Consider the following 18,566-nt stretch of genomic DNA (forward strand, 5'->3'; position numbering starts at 1 on the left):
CATTGAAACCTGAGAGCTGCGGTCTGGTTTGAGCACTGGTTTCAGCAACCTCCTCTGACCCCTGTGAGGTTGGGTGGAAGTCCAGACTCCCCTAGGCTTCAGTGGTGACATTCACTCAGAGAGATGGGTGCAAGGATTTAAATCCAGCAAGATGGACATTATATTCTAAAGTTCAGACTTTGGCATCTTCTGCACACTGAGGCAGCAGGCAGGTTCCCAAAGCTAGAGGCAGCTCCACTGCCCAGGCTCTGCTGATCACAGGATGTGTTTGCTCTCTGGAGCTGCACATCGTTGGTGGCTACCCTGCACTAGTGTGGCCTGTTGCTGGTTGCTCTCTATTGTGGAGCCCATGCAGCTCCACAAGCATTGCTCTACTAGATGCTCTATGCAAAGACTGGCTCTGTTGCCATCAGTTGACTGGACTCCCACACTTTTCTTTGACAACTTGGTGGAAACCACCATGGCCCCAGAACTTTTAGATTCTGTATCTCAGCCAGACCAGCATCATACGAATGTTATGCAGGTCTATGGCTAACATGAGTGGCCCCTGGTTTTGCTTGAAACAGTTTCAGCTTCCATAGAGAAAATCATCATTGGAAAGCTGGCATCTGGAGATGGTCCTGGAGAACAGCCCCACGAGGGGGTGGGGCCAGGGAGGGGTGTACCTTCCATGCCTCTGGGTTTGTGATGAGCAGGTACTCTTGAAACCTCAAGTATCCCCATGCAGAGCAGCTGGTTCCCTTTTATCCACGGTACCCTCTTTAGAGTTTAGGTTCTAATTGGGGACTTCAGCTTCTTGTACACTCTTGACTAAAGACCAGTCCTCCTCATCCTCTTCAACTTTTGTGCGCAGCATCTGGAAGGACATACTTGGTGGGGGAGGAGGAGGACACCTGCCTAGTCAGTCAGCCAGATCAGCTAGTGATCCATGGATGACAGATGTCGTAGTCACATTGCCCTCACACCCCATGTGAATGCAGCTGCCTGCTCCCTTCTTTACTCCACTCCTGGCCGGGCTGTGACTCTTCTAACTTTCCCACTGTTGTCCCTTGCTCTGATCAACTGAAAGCTGCCCAAGTGCTCTTGCAGTTCTGTCTACAGTTTTAGAAATTTCCTGTCAGATAGAACTCAGTAGCTTAGTTTTCTACACAGGGTCAGGACACATCCCAATTCTCTGTAACAACTTAACAAGACTGGCCTGTCCCCAGTTTCCAACAGAATTCTCATTTGTATCAAGAACTGTTTCCCTCCTCCCTTTGTCTTCACTAGACCCATTATATTCCCCACACAGGAGTCCAACCTCAACTACCCCCGGCTCAAAGCTGCTTCAACACGTTCATGTATAGACTAAAGTGGACCCATTCTTGGTACAAATTCTCGTTACTGATGTTTTGTTGCCAAAAATACTAGACTTGGGTTCTTTAGTTAGCATCGCTGTTGCTGTGACAAAACACTGATCAGAAGTTACTTGGGAAGGAAAGGGTTTATTTCATCTTCCAACTCCCAGGTTACAGTTCATCACTTAGGGAAGTCAGGGCAGGAGCTGAAGGACCACAGAGGAATGCTGCTTACTAGCTTGCTCAGTTACCTTTCTTATGTAGCCCAGGCTCACCTGCCAAGGGATGGCACACCAGTGGGCTGGGCCCTCCTATACCAATCAGCAATCAAGAAAAAGCCCCCACAGACAGACCCACAGGCCAATCTGATGGAGGAAATTCCTCAATTGAAGTTCATTTTTCCCAGATGTCTCTAGTTTGTGTCAAGTTGACAAACACTAACCAGCACACTGGATAAATTTTAAAGAAGGGTGGTTTATTTGGCCACTTTAGTGGCCACATCTTTTCTCCTCTTAGGACTCCTGCATGGAGGCTGTATCCTGACTACTGGTCTAATCCTCATCAGCTTTTAAAGATTCCACCTTGAATTACCATCTCTGGATTAATTTCCCACCCCCCCATGAAACAGGGTTAAATTTTATCACATGAACTAGAAGACACAGTCCAGCCACACCCAAACCACAGCAAGTTTCTTGATGAAAATCTGTATTTTTCTTTCCCACAACACGACTGTAAATAAAAATGGCCTTGTCTCCCATCGTGAAGATACAAACGACACGATCAGAAAAACACGTGGGTTAACCTTGGTGATTACAACAAGCTCTTGCTGCCTCAGGATACTGTGGTGTCAGTTCTCAGAATAACACAATTCTCCAGCACCCTGTCAAAGGTACCAATTAATCACTACAGAAGGCTAAGCCAAAGAAGCCAATTATTTTAAAAAGACACACAGAAGCATTTAAACTCCTAATTCTTCCGTTTCAGGAAACCAGTATGGAATTTGCAAATTCCCCATAATCTTATGAGACAAACTAACAGCAACGACAGGAGGAACAGTCCACCCAGCTTAGTCTCTCAGTGGACAGTAACATCAAGTTCATCCATGACAAGCACCAGCAGCCAGCATGGTTGCCCATCCAGCATCAGGATCATGAGCAGAGACCCCACTGGGCTTCCGCAGCAGTCACAGTGCCACAGGTTCCACCTGGCTGGTGGGCTGGGCTCAGTATTCAATTCCACAGCTGCAATCTAGTACACACAGACTGTGACCTGTACCTTGCTTGAGCCCACCATGGTGGTCACTGAATCAACAATGAGAACTCTACCAATCTCATTCCTGCAAGCAGTGGCAGCAATGTCTTGATAGGGAGCTAATTCCAAAATGCAGGTTGAAGAAACCAGAGAGGTAATGGGAAAGGAGCCTGAGAGAGAGGAATAGTAGGAAGCAGGAGGAAATGGGTAAAATGGGGGTATTTAACTGGGAGAGGAAGAGGGAGGGTTATACAAGGAACCATGGAGGTAAAGGGGAAGAAGGAGCTCAAAAGAGGGGGGGATCATAGGAGACAAGTTTTATCAAGGGTGAAATGGGGAGGGAGGAAGGAAGATTAGACAGGGAGAAAGAGAAAGAGGACAGATAAATGCTTAGAGCTGGTGTGAAAAACCAGAGGGAAATGTATTAGTTCAAAAGCCTACTGGAAAATTACAAATACAGTATCTTTACATGAGTGATTGCATACAGCTGAAGGCTATATAACAAGAGACTGTGCTAGACAGGAGAAACCTCCCTTTGAGAGATTGGTCAGGGTAGTCCAAGAGATTTCTAAAAATACACAGGCTATTGCCATAGCCTTTGACTGCCTCCCAGAACTTGAAGGTAAGACTCTATTGCTAAAGATAGGCCATACTTCAGATACAGGGCTTGGAGCAATGGAGCTGGAACTAACCTGGAAGCCTCCTCCCTGAAGACTAGCTCTCATAGTTTTGGAGGACACTATGCAAGCTGCTAATGGAGAACATCAACCAATGGTCCAACCCCGGCTTTAAAGCCTAATAGCCATAACAACTGACTGGCACAGCAAACTACTGGTGCAGTCGTGGCACTTTTATCTTGGGGGTAATCAACAGCTACCTAATTGGATTTAAAGGCCACTAAAAGAGAGGGAACTTGTGTGGCACTGTAGCCAAATACACATGGCTAGAGAGGTCACAGATCTTAGAGAAAATCCTAAGTCTCCATCACATCCCTAGACAAACATAATTTCTTATTGTATGCTAAAAATAGATCCTTGTATTTATAGACAAGTATACCAGTCACCACTCATCGAAGATGCTTCTTTTGCAATAGACAAGCGATTACTCTAGAGTCTCACAACTGGTCACAGACTGAGAATGAGTGTCTGTCTCTGAGATGTCCAACCCTAAGTGACATACCTACAACAGAATCCCTACACCTAAGGCTTATGGAACAAGGGGTAGAGAGAATACTAATGCATCTCTCAACTCTCATCAGTGAAGCCTCCTCATGAACAGAGGGCGATGAACACAAAGGCCACAAATGGCCAAAGTGTAGAGAATAAGAGCCTGCAGAGTGTGGGTCCTTGGACAAAACTCCTGTATTAAAGTTCACCCACCCAGGGTTGGGGACCATCACAGAAGAGGGTGTGGGAAGATTGTAAGAGCCAGAGGGGAAGGTGAATGACCATAAGGAAACAGTCTTACAGGCTCTTGGGACCTTGCTCATATGAACCTACAGTAATGGTGTCAGCATGCATAGGACCCATGCATGCAAACTAAATCAGAAAAAAACCCAGTACAGAATTCGGGAAATGGGCAGCAGCCCCCAATCTCAGCCAAGGAACTACTGACAGCTAATTATTGGTAGGTGAGGGAGGGTTGATCTTCTTTAAGGAAGAGACTGTATAGGCCGACCAGACCCAGTGGGTGAACTTGCACTGAGGGATATCTGGGTACACTAACTTGACTCCATAGGTCTTAACATATATAACAGAATGCATGAAATCAGGGTGGGGGCTAGAAGAGGGTAGAGATGGAGAAGGGGGTATAAAGATGTTTATTAAGATGCTTTGTATGAAATGCACAAAAATTCATTAAAAATATACATTAAAAAAGTGCCATAGACAGGGAAGTAATAAACCATAGGAGGATATTACTCATAATTCTGAGGGCTCGAAAAGTTTAAGGCAGATTTGGTGTCTGGTAAAGGGCGGCTTTCTGGTCCACAGACAGTGCCTTCTTACTCAGGCCTCCCATTGCCTGCCTCGCTTCTCCCCTCTCTCTGGGCTCCTCAACTCTATCTTCTCTGCCCAGGATACGCTCATGCTCAATCCAAAGCTCATGCTGTTTTCCTGCAAGCATTATCCTTTTTCTTAGAAGGAGTTAGATAGACCTCTCTTCCACTTCTTTTCTGCTACTTGGAAAATATTCTATGGAAATCATAAGAATGGATCCCATGAAAGAATCCAAGACATTAGTAGTGTGTAACAAGCTAAGAGAATTCTGGGTCACATGGTCTTTGGATAGTTCCAAATTATACTGCCCAACTTAGCAACAGAGGATCCTGAGCCATTTCTGTCCACATCCCTCTCTGGTTACTATTAAAAGCTTCCAAATAAGCATCCCTGCTTGAGCATCCCAGTTCTATAAATGGCCACAATAATGAAAACTGAAAACAAGAGGGAGGGTATGAGGAAGGGAGAGAGAAGGAAGGAGGGAGGGAACAAGTGACGACTCTTGATTCTTCTTTATCATACCATTCTCCATCTAGTCCCAGTTCCAGAATCTTTTGGTAAATTTATCATCCTTGGCTGGATTCCAGGGACTCTGATTCTAAAAATATGTCCTATAAACAAACAGACAAAAACATACAAGGTGTTTCTGAAGGACAAACAAACCTCAGGCGTCTGGCGTGTTCCTGTGATCAGAGCTCCTGGCACCTGGTCCATACCTTTGTGGGCATCTCCTCACGTTTCGGCTGCTGCCATGCAGGGCCAGTCTGCCTAGAAATGGGCTGCTTTAGCTTACTGCATCCTTCTTCAGTTTTATTTAAGAGGAAAATTAAAATCCCAACACAAGCCTTCAGAGTTCTTAATGAAAATGAGAGTTCCAAAGGCTTTTACTCAGTGAACCTTGCTAGATTCTACATGGGACAAATAGAACTTCTTAGGTTCTCCGTGGTTTGTGCTGCTAGAGGACTGACTCCAACATTATTCCAACCGTAAGTGAGTTCGGAAAACTTCATACAACAGGTAATAGAGGTTGAAAATCCCTAAACCCAAAATCTTCAGTGCTGACAGGACATGAGGATTCTTAAGACTCCGGAGCATTTCAGGTTTGGGATTCAGGGATATTCAAGCTGTATAGTCGATGAAAATTACTACCATGTTAATAAAAAAAATTCTGGTATGTGAAACACTTGGTATCAAGCATTTCAGATAAGAGACATACAATGTGTATCACAGGCATAGATAGATTCAGCCCAGGTTGCATATCATGGCTTCCAACAGCTGTGTATCAAGCTAGGTAGTGTGTCAACCAAGGAGGTTTCAAAATTCCTTAAACCAAACCCTCCATATTGTTTTCAGCAACCAAACGTCTTACACAAAGCAGAAAGTCAAGCTTTGTAACTGAAGGTCTGTGACTGAGGATTTTCAATATTTTATTAAAATAGCATATTTAATCATGGTTAACCAAGAATATGTTAACTTTGTTCCCCACCCCTCCTCCTGAATACGCAGCACAACACAGTAGTGATTTCAAATTATCCTTGATCAAGATAACCAGAGATATTTCAAAGTCAAGTTTGTAACTAAACACTAGACCTTGGGAAAATTCTGAATTAAAAAAGAAACATAAAGCTCTAAAACAGAATTCTTTCATCTGTCCCAAAATAAATGCCGGTGCACCACCCACCTGACAATACTGCTAAGATTTTTATTCTTATGCATAGTATAACGTCTCATTTATAAGTACCTACTTTTATAAATAAAATTGGCATTTTCATCCCATTTAATGTTCCTTTTCAGCTTCACAAAGAAACCAGTAAATAAAACTGTCAATGACAGTTACAACATACACTCTAACAGCAAGATAAAAAACCTGAAAATAGCGAGATGCATCTAGGCTATTTTACATAAAAAGATTCAAAAAGTGCAAGGCAAAGTCTAAGGTTTTGAGGGAACTTTTAGGCACATCCACGTCTTTAAAGCAAGCTTCAGAATGAAATTCCAGTTTGTTCTTCATGACACCTGTTTAAGTCCTTTAAAAAAATAATAAACAAAAACAAAAAGAATCTCACAAAAGTCCATCTCATCGAGTGTAAAACAGGGAGTCTCGTGTCCTAAGAGCCACTCAGTTATGGCGCGTCCGGCCCTTCTTTATTCTGGCAGGCTTTGGTTTGGGGATGTACTGGTTGTTAGCCTGGTACTCCAGTTCTTTCCGGAAGTAGTGAATGGCTTTATTCAGTCCTTCCTCCAGTGGGACCTGTTGGAGAGAGTGAGAGAGAGAGAGACAGGGTCACAGCAATAGAAAGGGTTCCTTGAAACAAACAGCAGGTCGCCCTGGACACATGAGCTTCTCTGAGGATACTCCAAGCTTCACTCTGGGCAGGAGTGTGCCAAGGCCACTTTGAAGAAGCCAGAGGTCCTCTAAAACTGCTTTTAGAATGCACTGTGTGATGGAGCACGTGACGCTGACTAACATAAAAAGAGACCTCAAGTCCCCAAAGCCCCTGTCCCCTCTTGCAGGTACACCTCCTCAGTTAAAAGATGCTTTTGAAACAGTGTGTGGGCCCACTCTTTCAGAAGAAGCCCCCTAAGGAGAGAAGGAAGGATGCTCTGAGGAGGCTGTGGGCACCTGCCCCACAGGTTGTCCCCCATGACCCCTCTGCACTGTCTATAGACAGTCCACTTGTGCTCCCATTGACTAGGCAGGCTGGGAAGGGGCCCATGAAAACAACACACCATATAAGTACTGTGAATTGGAGCTGCCTTGCAGCAAATAGGAGATGGAAATCAATCAGCTGCTGATTAAAAGGATAAAGAGAAAACTGTGGAAAAACCAGAACTGCAGTGCAATTGCTGGTGCGTGCCTGTGTCTGTCTGTCTTGACTGTGGTGATGGTTTCATAGGTGTCAAAACATATCAAAACATATACATTAAATATGGACATTTTCCTGTGTATTTTATATGAGACCTTAAAAGAAACAAACACAAAATTAGAGAAACTAATCAAACTGAAAAGCTTCTGCTCAGCAAAATAAAGAAGAAAATCCAAAGGCAACCTATCAAATGGAGAAAGCACCTGTCAGATACGTAGATGACCGTGAGCAAATGCAAGAATATGGAAGGACTTCAATGCAAAGAAGAAAAAACCAATAGACCTAAACAGGTATTTTTTTCAAAGAAAGACACAGAAACAGTCAACAGGCACGTGACAAACTTAGCACCAGAAAGTATCAGAATGTACACAAAAACCAGGAGTCACCTCTCCACCCAGTTCAAGTGGACATTATACCTCAAGAAGCTGTTCATAGTCACACGGTCATGTGTGCACACAAGCTGGGGATGACTCAGTTTCTTTGAATCAGACTCTCAAATACTTCTTATCAGTTAAAACTCCTAGCACAAGGAGAAGCTAATGGTAGATATCACATATTCTATGACTGTCCTAATGCTAGCTAACAAAATTCCAGACAAACACACACTCTTGCTGTACACATACCTCATGTAGTATAAAAGCAAGAGTTTATAAGCATTTAGTATCCTCCCCAAAATCTTTGGTTTAAAACGTACACTTTGCTAACAAAAGGACCAATGGCAATTTCTTAAAAGATAGGACCTGGCCCTCTGTTTTACAGTTTGTTTTGTACAGATGGGATTACTAGATTTTAAGTCTGGGCATATTCAATTTGATTTCATTTACCAATTTTCTGTCCTTTAGCAGATCTCTTAGACTCATCTCATAAGGTAGTACAAGAGTTGGACTAAAATTCTAAGATCCCTTCAGATTCCAACATTGTAGGACTCTAGCTCCTCAGCTTCATTGAGTCATATGTCCTCAAAAGGTAAGCTGAGCTCTGGGTAGGACTCTGCCTCCTGGTGGATGGTGCTTGGGTGCTCTCATGGTGAGGCAGAACTATCTGTCCTGTATTTACCCCTCCACTCAACACATCTGTTTCTGTGATGGCCGCTGGGACTGCTGATATGTATGAGGGCATACATCTCTGTCTGGGGGAAGCAGTCTCCAGAAGGGCACACAGGGCTGAGCAAACAGTAAATAGACAGACAGAGAGGATGGAAAGAGGTGGCAGGCCTGCGCAATTCTAAGGAGTGGCCTGGAAAGGACAGAGGCTCGAGGAGCCACACATGGTCCTGGATATGGGTGTTCAGGGACAAGAGAGGGGCAATCCACAATCTGCAGGAGGAGAAGGCAGGCTGGGACTGGGGGTCCAATAGCACAAGTAGAGCCTAGAAGTGAGGGAAAGGGAGGTGGCTGCACCTCACAGTGTCTGGCAGGCATGTGAAAGTTCTGACAGTCTAGAAGCCCCAGGAAGGTGGTTTCTATGCTTCCAAGCTAGGCTTCCATCAGCATGGGGGCAAAAAGGAATCAGCCCCCATCTCATCTCTGTTCACACAGAAACCAACCCCAGCCCAACCCAGCCGGGATACTAGGGTCCCCAGGAGGTATCCATGACACATGCTGCTGTCACCACTGGATGGTCTGAATGCGAAATGCTGTCAGCTTGGGCTGCTATTTAATAGGCTGCAGATCCTTTAGGAAGTGGCTGGCTCGCAGAACCAGGTTGCTGCACAGGCCTTTGACAGTTCTGCCTTCCCTGGTCCTGCCCTGTATTCTTTGCTTCCTATCCCTTCAATGTGAGAAGCTCCTGCCATGGACTGAGCAGCTCTTGCTGTCTGCCCTCCTTGCCGTGATGGACTGAAATCCCTTGAAACTGTGAGCCAAAGTAAGACCTTTCCTCCCTTTAAGTTGCTCACTAAGGTATTTTGTAACAGTAATGACAAAAACAACTAATACGCCCTCCTCAACAGTGCCCTTAGGGATGGAAGTGTGACTTAGTTTTAACTGTCAAACTGACAGAGTCTAGCATCACCTGGAAGGGTCTCAATTGAGTAACTGTGTCTTTATCAGATTGGTCTGTGGACATGTCTGTGAGGAAGTGCCTTACTTTCTTACCAGATGCAGAAGATCCAACAGGGGGTACCATTCCCTGGGCAGGTGGTCACAGGCTATATAAGAAAGCTGGCTAAGGATAAGCGTATGAGCAAGGAGCCAGAGAGTGAGCCAGCACTCAGCATTCCCCCAAGGCTTCTGCTCCAGGTCCCTGCCCTGGCTCCCCTCAGTCAGGGACTGTGACTTGCAAGTGTAAGCCAAATAAAACATTTCCTCCTCAAGTTGCTTTTGGTTAAAGTGTTTATCCCAACAACAGAACAAGGTGTGTAATTTCAGGAAAACAGAGCTCACAGGAGGCCCAAGTCATTTTCTCTAACAGAGGATGAGATACTACTAAAAAACGCTGCATCTGCATGGATGCCCAAGTCTACTCACTCCACCACAAGCCTCCCAACAAGGGCCAATGTAGGAGATATTGAATGGACACGGAGGTGGGAGGCCTTTTCTCCGGAGGCAGTGACTCTTTGTACCTACCACAGGCTCCCATCCCAACATCAGCTTTGCTTTTTTGATGTCTGGTTTTCTTTTCTGTGGGTCATCCTGGGCTTCAGAGAGAAACTGAATTTCACTTCCACTACCTGAGTTTAAAAAAAAAAGAAAGAAAAGAGTGAATTCCAGACCACTCGGGTGCTGTTTAGCATCCACAACAGAGGAAAAGCCCATCTATGGGGCCACAAGAACAAAAGGGACCAAGTCAAGGCCAACCCTCCATACCAGGTAACATGAAGATGGGCCAACAGGTACAGTTCCCTTATATACAAAAAGCATAAATGTGGGATGGAGCCATCTCAAAGGTGGATGCTCCCAGCGGGCCATACTTGGGTACCAGGCTCTAGGAATTCCCTCCCCTCAAATCAGGGGCCTTCACCTTGTTTAACCAGAGTGTAGCAGGGTAACACTGAGCTCACGTCCAGCCAGAGCAGGCCCATTGCCAGCATATAAGATGTCCAGCTGTGCTGCTGGAACAACCATATGGAGGACAGAAAAGCCTAGCTGGCCTAGCACCCTAGGAGGGCCTGGGTCCTAGTGACAACAGAAGAAAGCTACTACAGTGACCATCAGGTGGACCTGCAGCAAAAAATCCCCAGTTGGTCTTGATGACAGAAGAGAAGAAAAAGAAAAGTAAAAAGGAAAGAAAAGACCAGGGAAGTTGTAATACAACCACACAGCAACATGGTGGGCTCCAGCCTTCTCAGATTATTGTCAGGATTTCCAAATTCAAAGTGCACATGGGTCCCTGGAGCAGCTTGTCAGGCTACAAACTCTGATCCAGGAGACCAGAGCTCCAGTCCCCAGTGCCAGTAAGTGCCCAAAGGACACTGATGCTTCTGGCCCATGGCTTCAATCTGGACTTCAAAGGCATTGTGACTGGTGACACATGGTAACTGGAGCCTAATGGGTGGGAATGCACAGCAGGGGAGTGAGTCTGAGTGGGGAAGCTAGAGCCACACAACTCTGCGGGTTAGGATTATGTGGCAAGATTTCCATCCCCATTGTCACACGGAACAACGTTCCAGCTATCCAAAGCCAATTACAACAGCCCTGAGCCAGGAATGCCAAGTCAGAGGAGTCCATTCAGCCAGAGACACAAGAGGGTCCATTCAGAGCATTGGGCATCCTGGTCAAGCTACTAAGACAGACTAGAGTGACCTGAACTCAAATTTTTGGATCAACTCAGAAAAAAAGATGCTAGACCAGAGTTTTTAGAGTTCTAGCCAGCCTGAGAGGGAGGCCAAGGGCTCACCTCCTTGTCACCTGCAACCCAAAGGCTGGCCCAGATCCCAGGAATATCCCTTGATGGAAAGACTAATATCACACAGCCTTCAGTAGCAGCCAGCCTAGCCAGACCAGTTCACCATAAGCTAACATCACTTTCTCCTGATCCCTGGAATTTGGTCTCAACAGGAGAAGGGTTTGGAAAGTAATTGTCATCTGTGCAGGATGTCCTAACAAATGTGTCAGACTCCAAAACCAATCCCTGCCTCCCACTCCAGAGACCTGCAATTAGACCTGGGAGCCAAACCCAGCCCAATCCCTCCTCTTTCTAGACCCACTCAAAAAATTAGAAAACACATGTTCCTCATGAAAAGCATTGCTGTGATCCACTCTAATCAGCTGTGCTAATTACCTACTTTTTAGTTAAAGTGCTACTAGCAGACAGGGTAAACACAGTTGAGTTCATTCAGAGTGGTTTAGATACTTACCAACAAGGTTTTTAATTAACTGAGCAAATTCCAGGATAGTGTGTTCCTCTGGGTTCCCCTAAAGAAGAAATGGAATCTCATAATACTGTAATGACCACAGCAGTAGCTCCCCACTGGGGCCACACGCACACCATCAGACTTGGGCCATGCATCAGCCCTCAGACTGGCCTTCCTCCAAGTAACTTCACTCCTGTTTCCTGTCTCAAAGAACTTCTGGGATGATGGTTATTCAACCTGGCCAGGTGTACCACCCTTACCTTAGACCTCAGTATGTCTGTTCCCAAGAAGAGCCTTCGGGTAGGTCAAGGGCATATAAGGTAGAAACACACATACTAGGTTTCTGTAACTTTAGTTGTCATTTTGCATGTTTGGCTTTATATTACCAGCTCTCCTAAGACAACACATTTCCTCTAAATGCATTGCACCAATACCTTCCACAATGTGGAGCTTGTGATCTTACGGAGAAAGCTAGGACAGCTTCCATAAGCTTTATGAAGCCAGCTTATTTGGTGTGACAAAAAAAAAAAAATAAAAAAAAACAAACCTGTCTTTTCCTTCCATCACATGCTGTGACAACTACTCCCTTCTTCATTCTTGCAGGACTGGAGATGGAACCCAGGGCCTTGCCCATGCTAGGCTAGTGCTCTACCACTGAGCTATCCTATCGCTCTTCTTCTACAAGCACCACCCCAATCACAGGAGACCATGGGAAAGTCTGGCAACTATGAATTCTAATTCTCTCTGCTCTCGATTTTCTAGGTTAGCCTGAACTCAGATGCTGAAGGTGGTGAGAAGGTGCTGGGTGCAACTGTAGGCACGCAAAAGAACCCAGACTGGCAGAATAGGGAGATGGAACTTGGGAGGAGGGGACTCTGCCTTTACTGGGACTCGTGGCAGACACATTTCTGATTTTAGGGAAGATAGGGTTCTAAACTGATGAGAACACCTCAATATTCTTGTGCAAAGGCTTCCTAAAGAAAGGAAAGGCACATGGTATTCCACAGGACAGAGTATAGCTGGTCAGGGAAGTCATTTTAAAAGGACATGTGGCATAAACCCTGGGGCAGGGCCTTCTACCACAAGCTTCTACTCATTTGGAGCTTTTGCCCACCTGACACTGTAGCAGGAAGAGATGAAGGAGGAGCAAGAAGCCACAGAGGAGGATCCTTAGGACCCTTAGACAAGGCCCCTCAGGCAGAGGTAGTCTGTCTAGTGTTCTCTGCATTGCTCACCCATACTTTGCAAGCATCTTACCTTGCTTTCTTTTCTTGTATTTAACAAATGCCCTTTATAAGTCTGGGGCAAGCAAAGGGAACCTTTCACAAAAGATGCTATAGCTGTCACCAGGAGGGAGAAGGCAGAGTGGCACTCACCAGGTTGACAGGGCTGCTGACATTGCTATTCATGAGTACCACCAGGCCATTCACCAGGTCACTGGAAAAGAAGGAGAGTTGAGTCAGGCATGACCTGCCAGGGCTTCCTGAGTGCTGAGGGCACGCACCAGCCCTCCCTGGACGAAACAAAAACCCAAATGGAAACAAATGTTGAAATAAAATCCTGCAAATTAAAATGCATGTAATGCCAGCATGTCCATGGATGAAATGACACCTATGGCGCCTGGGATTTGCTTTCATGAGTGTGGTGGGGCAGGAAACAGGGTGGAAGCAGAGTGATGGCTTAAGGCTGCCCTTTCTGTGCCTTTCTGAAAATCTCTGAAAAACAATCAATAACCAAAAGCAAGTTAAGGTAGGTATGTATCCCCCCAAAATGGAATTTGCAGAGTTTCTGATGAAATCCAATGTTTAATGTGAACCCACATTAGCTGACGAGAACAAAAGTATGATTATTTTATAAAATGAAAACTCCACGGAAATGAATGGACTCCAGTATGTACAGTCCATACTGGCAAATCACAGAGAAAGCCAACAATACTGACCACTGACACCAACAGAACGCTGCTCCGACCCCATAACCATCAGCCCACCCCAAAAACGTCCTATGAAGCTGCCGGGGCATCTGGATGTTTCAGATGGATTGTGATCGACTGAGCCATGAAAGTGAAGATAAGTAAGCAAATTTCCGCTTACCAAGGTTTGGTTCTTATTTTCAGAAGCTTTAAAGTGTGGCTCTGTTAAAAAAAAGTTACTTCGTAAAAATGACACCTCACTGCTAAGTGCAAGCGCTCACTTCTTAATGAAGCCCACTTTGAAACCTCTCCCTCCAGCATTACCAGCAAGGAGCAGGTCACTACAGGTCATGATCGACTTCCACAAGAAAACCCAAAATAGTTTTATTTTTAATTGGAAAACTTTTTCTTGGTGTGCTATTTAGTAAGGTTATTTCTGCTTTTCCATTTTCAACAAATGGGTGTTTTATATAGCCATACTAACCATTCTCTTCTCATAGATCAAGTGCAAATGCAAATCATTTTTGACCTTAGGTGGTTTCTTTTCTAACAGAAACTGGCAAAAAGTCACTTCATCACCATGGCAGAAATCACTACATCGGCAATGCATTCTCTTACGGCATTCATCTGTGTTTGTAAAGAGACATTAAAAGCTGCCATTCAGGAACACCCACAATGGGTCTTAATGTTGAAACTGAGAGTGAGACATATGGTTGGAAGAAGATGGCTGATACTTAAGCATCCTCCTTGGAAGAGGACAAAGGAAAAGTCACATACCTTTTATATAGTAAGTTGGCAACTTTTAAGGTCAAAATTGGTCACGCTCATTTAACCTCAAGCTCTTTAACAGTGTCATTTTGACAAAGTGACTTTTTAAAAACTATACAGCATGCCTTTGTTATGTGAATGAGGACATAACCCAGCCATGAAAACATCAGTCACGTCATGCCAGATGCCAATGTAGATGACCACCTAGGCCTTGGGTTCCTGCAGTGTTGTCGAGGCAACCGGGGCTCAGGGGAACAGTTAGCTAAATAAAGACTATGACTATAGATTCAAACACCCTGCCCTTTAAGTAAAAGATTTTCAGTTTCTAAAAACAAAATGGTTTGTAAAAAATAGCAAATATCTGATCAGTTCTCAGCTGAGATTTAAATTGTGGAACGTATACATCAGGAACTGAACCCCAATGTGGCAAAGTCCTTGAGGCCTGGTCACCTCAGACACTCAATGGGGTAATATAGCAACACCACGGAGAGAGGGTTTGCTGAAAGGGTTCACACATGGGAACAGTCTGGAAACTACCTCTCCACTTTCCACCTTGTCAGTTGGTTTGCTGACCATGCAGGTGACAGCAACTAGGTGTGAGCTGTGGCTATCACGGAGCTGGTGTCATGGCAGGCTTTGCTCTGAGCTGGGATGGTTTACAGCACTGGCATCACTGGATTCTTAAAGTATTCTAATCACTTGCCCTCTCTGTCCTCACCAAAAGTATCTGAAGTTACTTGGATGAATTTCATATGGGGTGCCGGAGGCAGAGTGACCAGTCAGAAGAAAAGCCTCTAACTGGTAGATTGCATCAGTTCTCCTGATACTTCACATGGTATGGGAGCTGGGAGAGTCTGGAGCCATTGGTTATGTAGTTCAAGGTGAGGCTGTGAAGACATTAAGACCCTGAAGCACATGACTGGGGTGAGGGAGGATGGAATGAAAATCACTATTATTATGAAGAGATGGCTCCCAATACAGCAAAATCTGGCTGGTATAGTCCTGCAACAGAAATGTGCTCCAATAAGTTCCTTCAAGCACAGTGGGCCTGAGCTCTCTCAATGCTCTGAAACAGAAACTGTCCTGAAGGAGGGACAGCCAGTTTTCCTCTGTGAAACTGCCTCCTGGAATAGCTAACATATTTGGGTAACACATGACCAGCTAAGTCTCCTGATCAGGCTTTTGGCTGTGTTTGGTGAGATGCTGGTGGGTAGGGAAAACAAATGCTGACTGTGGAATACTGGATTCATGGCTTCATCTGGACCAAATGTAAGAATTTATATACGTTCAGGAAAGATCTATACTGGTGGTTTTTATTTTTTTTTAAAGTAGCATTTTATATATCCAGGTCCCTCACCCAATCAGACAAAAGCACCATGGCTCCTCTAGCTGAGGCCGGGCAGAGGGCTGCCCAGACCTTCACCCCACAGCTACCACCTCAGCCCACAGTGCCCCTTAATGGCCCTAAGACACCTGGGATTGCATTTCTTGATGGAGAGGCTTTCTGGGGTATTTGTCTCAAAGAGCAAAAATACATCATATCAAATATGAAAGTGAGTTTTACAATGATTGAGGGTACCAGAAACTTTGACAGAATTTAAAACAGTCATATAAGGTGTCGAGTACTTCAATATGGTAACTGCTTATGATTACCACCTGCATTGAATAACAAAATTCCATGTAGAAGGATTCCAGAGCCAGCAATAAAAATCATCAAGTGAAACTAGTCTAAAGAACATGTTTCTGTCTCTGTTTCAACACAAGGCTTGCCATTAAAACAGTCTTTTATCTCAAACCCTTAACTCTCTTCATCCTAGCAATCCTTTTTTTTTTTTTTTCTTTAAATGGATTAGATTTGTGAATCTGCAGGTTTGGTGGGTGACTAAGGTCATTTCTTAATTGGCTTTCAGAGTTAATTATGCAAGTCACCCTCAGGTCTAGGCAACTTATCTATGCAACACCAGGTGGCAGTAAAGGATCAGCTAGGCGTCACAGAAGTGCTGCGATGAATGTTAACTTTTAAACAGAAAAGCAAGAGGTTCCCCCATCATAATATGAAAATTAATGTAAAATTTAGTTGCGCTGTGGAAATAACTAACACATACAATATACAATGGACTGTCACTGCCTTCCCCTACTCTAACCAGGGTTAAGGCTGAGAGTCTTACCTGACATACTGGAATGCCCTTGTCTGAGACCCGGATCCATATACCTAGAAGGAAACCAAGAGTTAGATCCTTGGAGAAAAGTGATCCTGACACCATTAGTGATTCCTTGGAATTCTGTAGGTCTGACTTCAGAACTGACCCCTGAAGGGTCAGTGACATTGGCTCAAAGTATCTTGTGCCACATCTCAAACGCTGTGCTTCTGCATTAACAATGTGAGTCACAATTGTGTGCACATCTATGAAATTTTTCCTCAAAAGACAGTGTTCAAAGAACTGGCTTTTCTCCAGGTCTTAGGATGTGCCAGGAACTATGTGAGGCTCTGAGGACTGTAATCTCAGAGTCCAGTTGAGTATCAAGACATTCTCTCTTTCCCTCTCCCCCTCCCTCTCTCTCTCACACACGGAGTAATATGGGCAACATTAAATGGGGGCTCTCCACCCTGGAAGCCCATCACAAGGGCTAGAACTCTGTCTGCATAGGTCAGTAGACTCTGGGGCTGAGGCTGAGTTGTCTGAAGTTATACAGCTGGCTCCCAGGGGACTCCAAAATGTGACCAAGAACAAGCTGAGAATTCTCCAGAAGACTAATGGGAGTCAAGAGGCACAGGCTTAGAACGGCTTTAAGCCCCCAAGCCAGGAACTAAGTCAGAAGACCTGAATGCTTACAAAAAGCATGACAAAAATCCAGCTGTTAAAATCAGTTAGCAATAGCCACCATATGGTCCTGCCTAGTGGCACAACTGCCTGTAAGGGTAGTGGCCCTTCCTTTATGACTGGGTCTTTCTGCATAGTTGTTTGGCCTTGGCTGCACAGCTGCACTCCTTTGCCCTAAAAGTACCAACACCCAAGCACCAGCTGCAGTCAGATTTAGTTGGTTTGGGTGGACTGGGTTCATTATTCTTTAAGCTCCTAGAATGATTCCAGGGTATAGGCAAGGCTCAGAACCACTTAGCACACACTAGAACCTCCCTGGCCCCGACGGGGCTTACTAAAACACAGACAGTTCACTTCCGATCCAAAACGATGGAACTGGAGCCCAAGAATTCATTTTTCTAAAACCTCTGATGGTGATGCTGATGGTCCTTGGTTCATGCTCTGAGAACATTTGCTCTAAGCCAAGAACTGAGTCAGAGGACTTGGATGTTTACAAAACTTCCACACAACAGGAATGTGGCTACATTGTTATGGAGGTCATTCTTGTCTTGATTTTTATATACTGAATAAAGGAATACTAGGAAATACTGTCCCAGGTGTCACAGGGCCATCAAGGGGTCCTGAAGGGTGAGGTGGTAGCTATGGGGCACAAGTGTGGGAAGCTCCTAGCCCTGCCTCGGCTGCAGCAACCATGGGGCTTTTTTCTGATTAGGTGAGGGGTAGAAGTCCCTTAGAAAAATGGAAATGCTACTTAAAATTCAATTAAAAAGTTAAAGCAATCAGTATGGATTTTCCCTAAAGTAAGGAGGGAAAGTCAGCTGGCATGGCCTGACTGCCATGTTTAACAGCAGGTGTGGGACTGCTGGTTGTTCTCAACATGTGACTGCACTTGCCAAATTTAGAGTCTATCAGTGTTTCCCACGTCACTCCACAGCCATTCCACACACAAGCAGTCACACAGCTAACAGATTGTGCACTTACTCTATGACAGGTATGAGGTAAGACTTCACGGCCATTCTTTCTGTCATTCTCATGACAACCCATGAAGTAGTTGCTTTACTTTCCTACTTTACAGACTGAGGAGTCTGCAACACAAATACAGCATGTCCAGGTGCTGTGCCGTACCACCTTGCCATGGCTCACTCTTCTCTCTGCTGGGGCTATGAATCTTCTGAGGTTGGATCCACTTCCTGTTGGAGTGCTACTCATCTGCTAGGGCCCAGCTCTGATGACACTGCTAGGAGAAGCTGATGCTGATTGTCCACTCCACGTGCCAACTCCTCCATCTGTGAGCTCCTGGGACAGGCCCCTCTGTGCACTA

The 18,566-nt window shown here is 45.0% G+C and overlaps 1 protein-coding gene across 3 annotated transcripts in view; it reads right to left on the bottom strand.

Annotated features, from left to right (window-relative positions):
• Positions 1 to 5,973: 5,973 nt before the first annotated feature.
• The window catches only part of Uxs1 (UDP-glucuronate decarboxylase 1), a 102,906-nt gene continuing 90,313 nt past the window's right edge, over positions 5,974 to 18,566 (bottom strand). For all 3 annotated transcript variants that reach the window (XM_008824242.2, XM_008824241.2, XM_029559216.1), the window contains exons 11-15: positions 16,592 to 16,635; positions 13,123 to 13,183; positions 11,750 to 11,807; positions 10,020 to 10,123; positions 5,974 to 6,836 (exon numbers count right to left, since the gene is read on the bottom strand). In XM_008824242.2, the coding sequence (XP_008822464.1) occupies positions 6,705 to 6,836; positions 10,020 to 10,123; positions 11,750 to 11,807; positions 13,123 to 13,183; positions 16,592 to 16,635 (399 nt within the window). In that variant the 3' untranslated portion in view covers positions 5,974 to 6,704. The remainder of the gene's footprint in view (positions 6,837 to 10,019; positions 10,124 to 11,749; positions 11,808 to 13,122; positions 13,184 to 16,591; positions 16,636 to 18,566) is intronic.

Source organism: Nannospalax galili, unplaced genomic scaffold (genome assembly GCF_000622305.1).
Source record: "Nannospalax galili isolate Female #2095 unplaced genomic scaffold, S.galili_v1.0 scaffold1169, whole genome shotgun sequence".
In the NCBI taxonomy this organism is placed as follows: Eukaryota; Metazoa; Chordata; class Mammalia; order Rodentia; family Spalacidae; genus Nannospalax; species Nannospalax galili.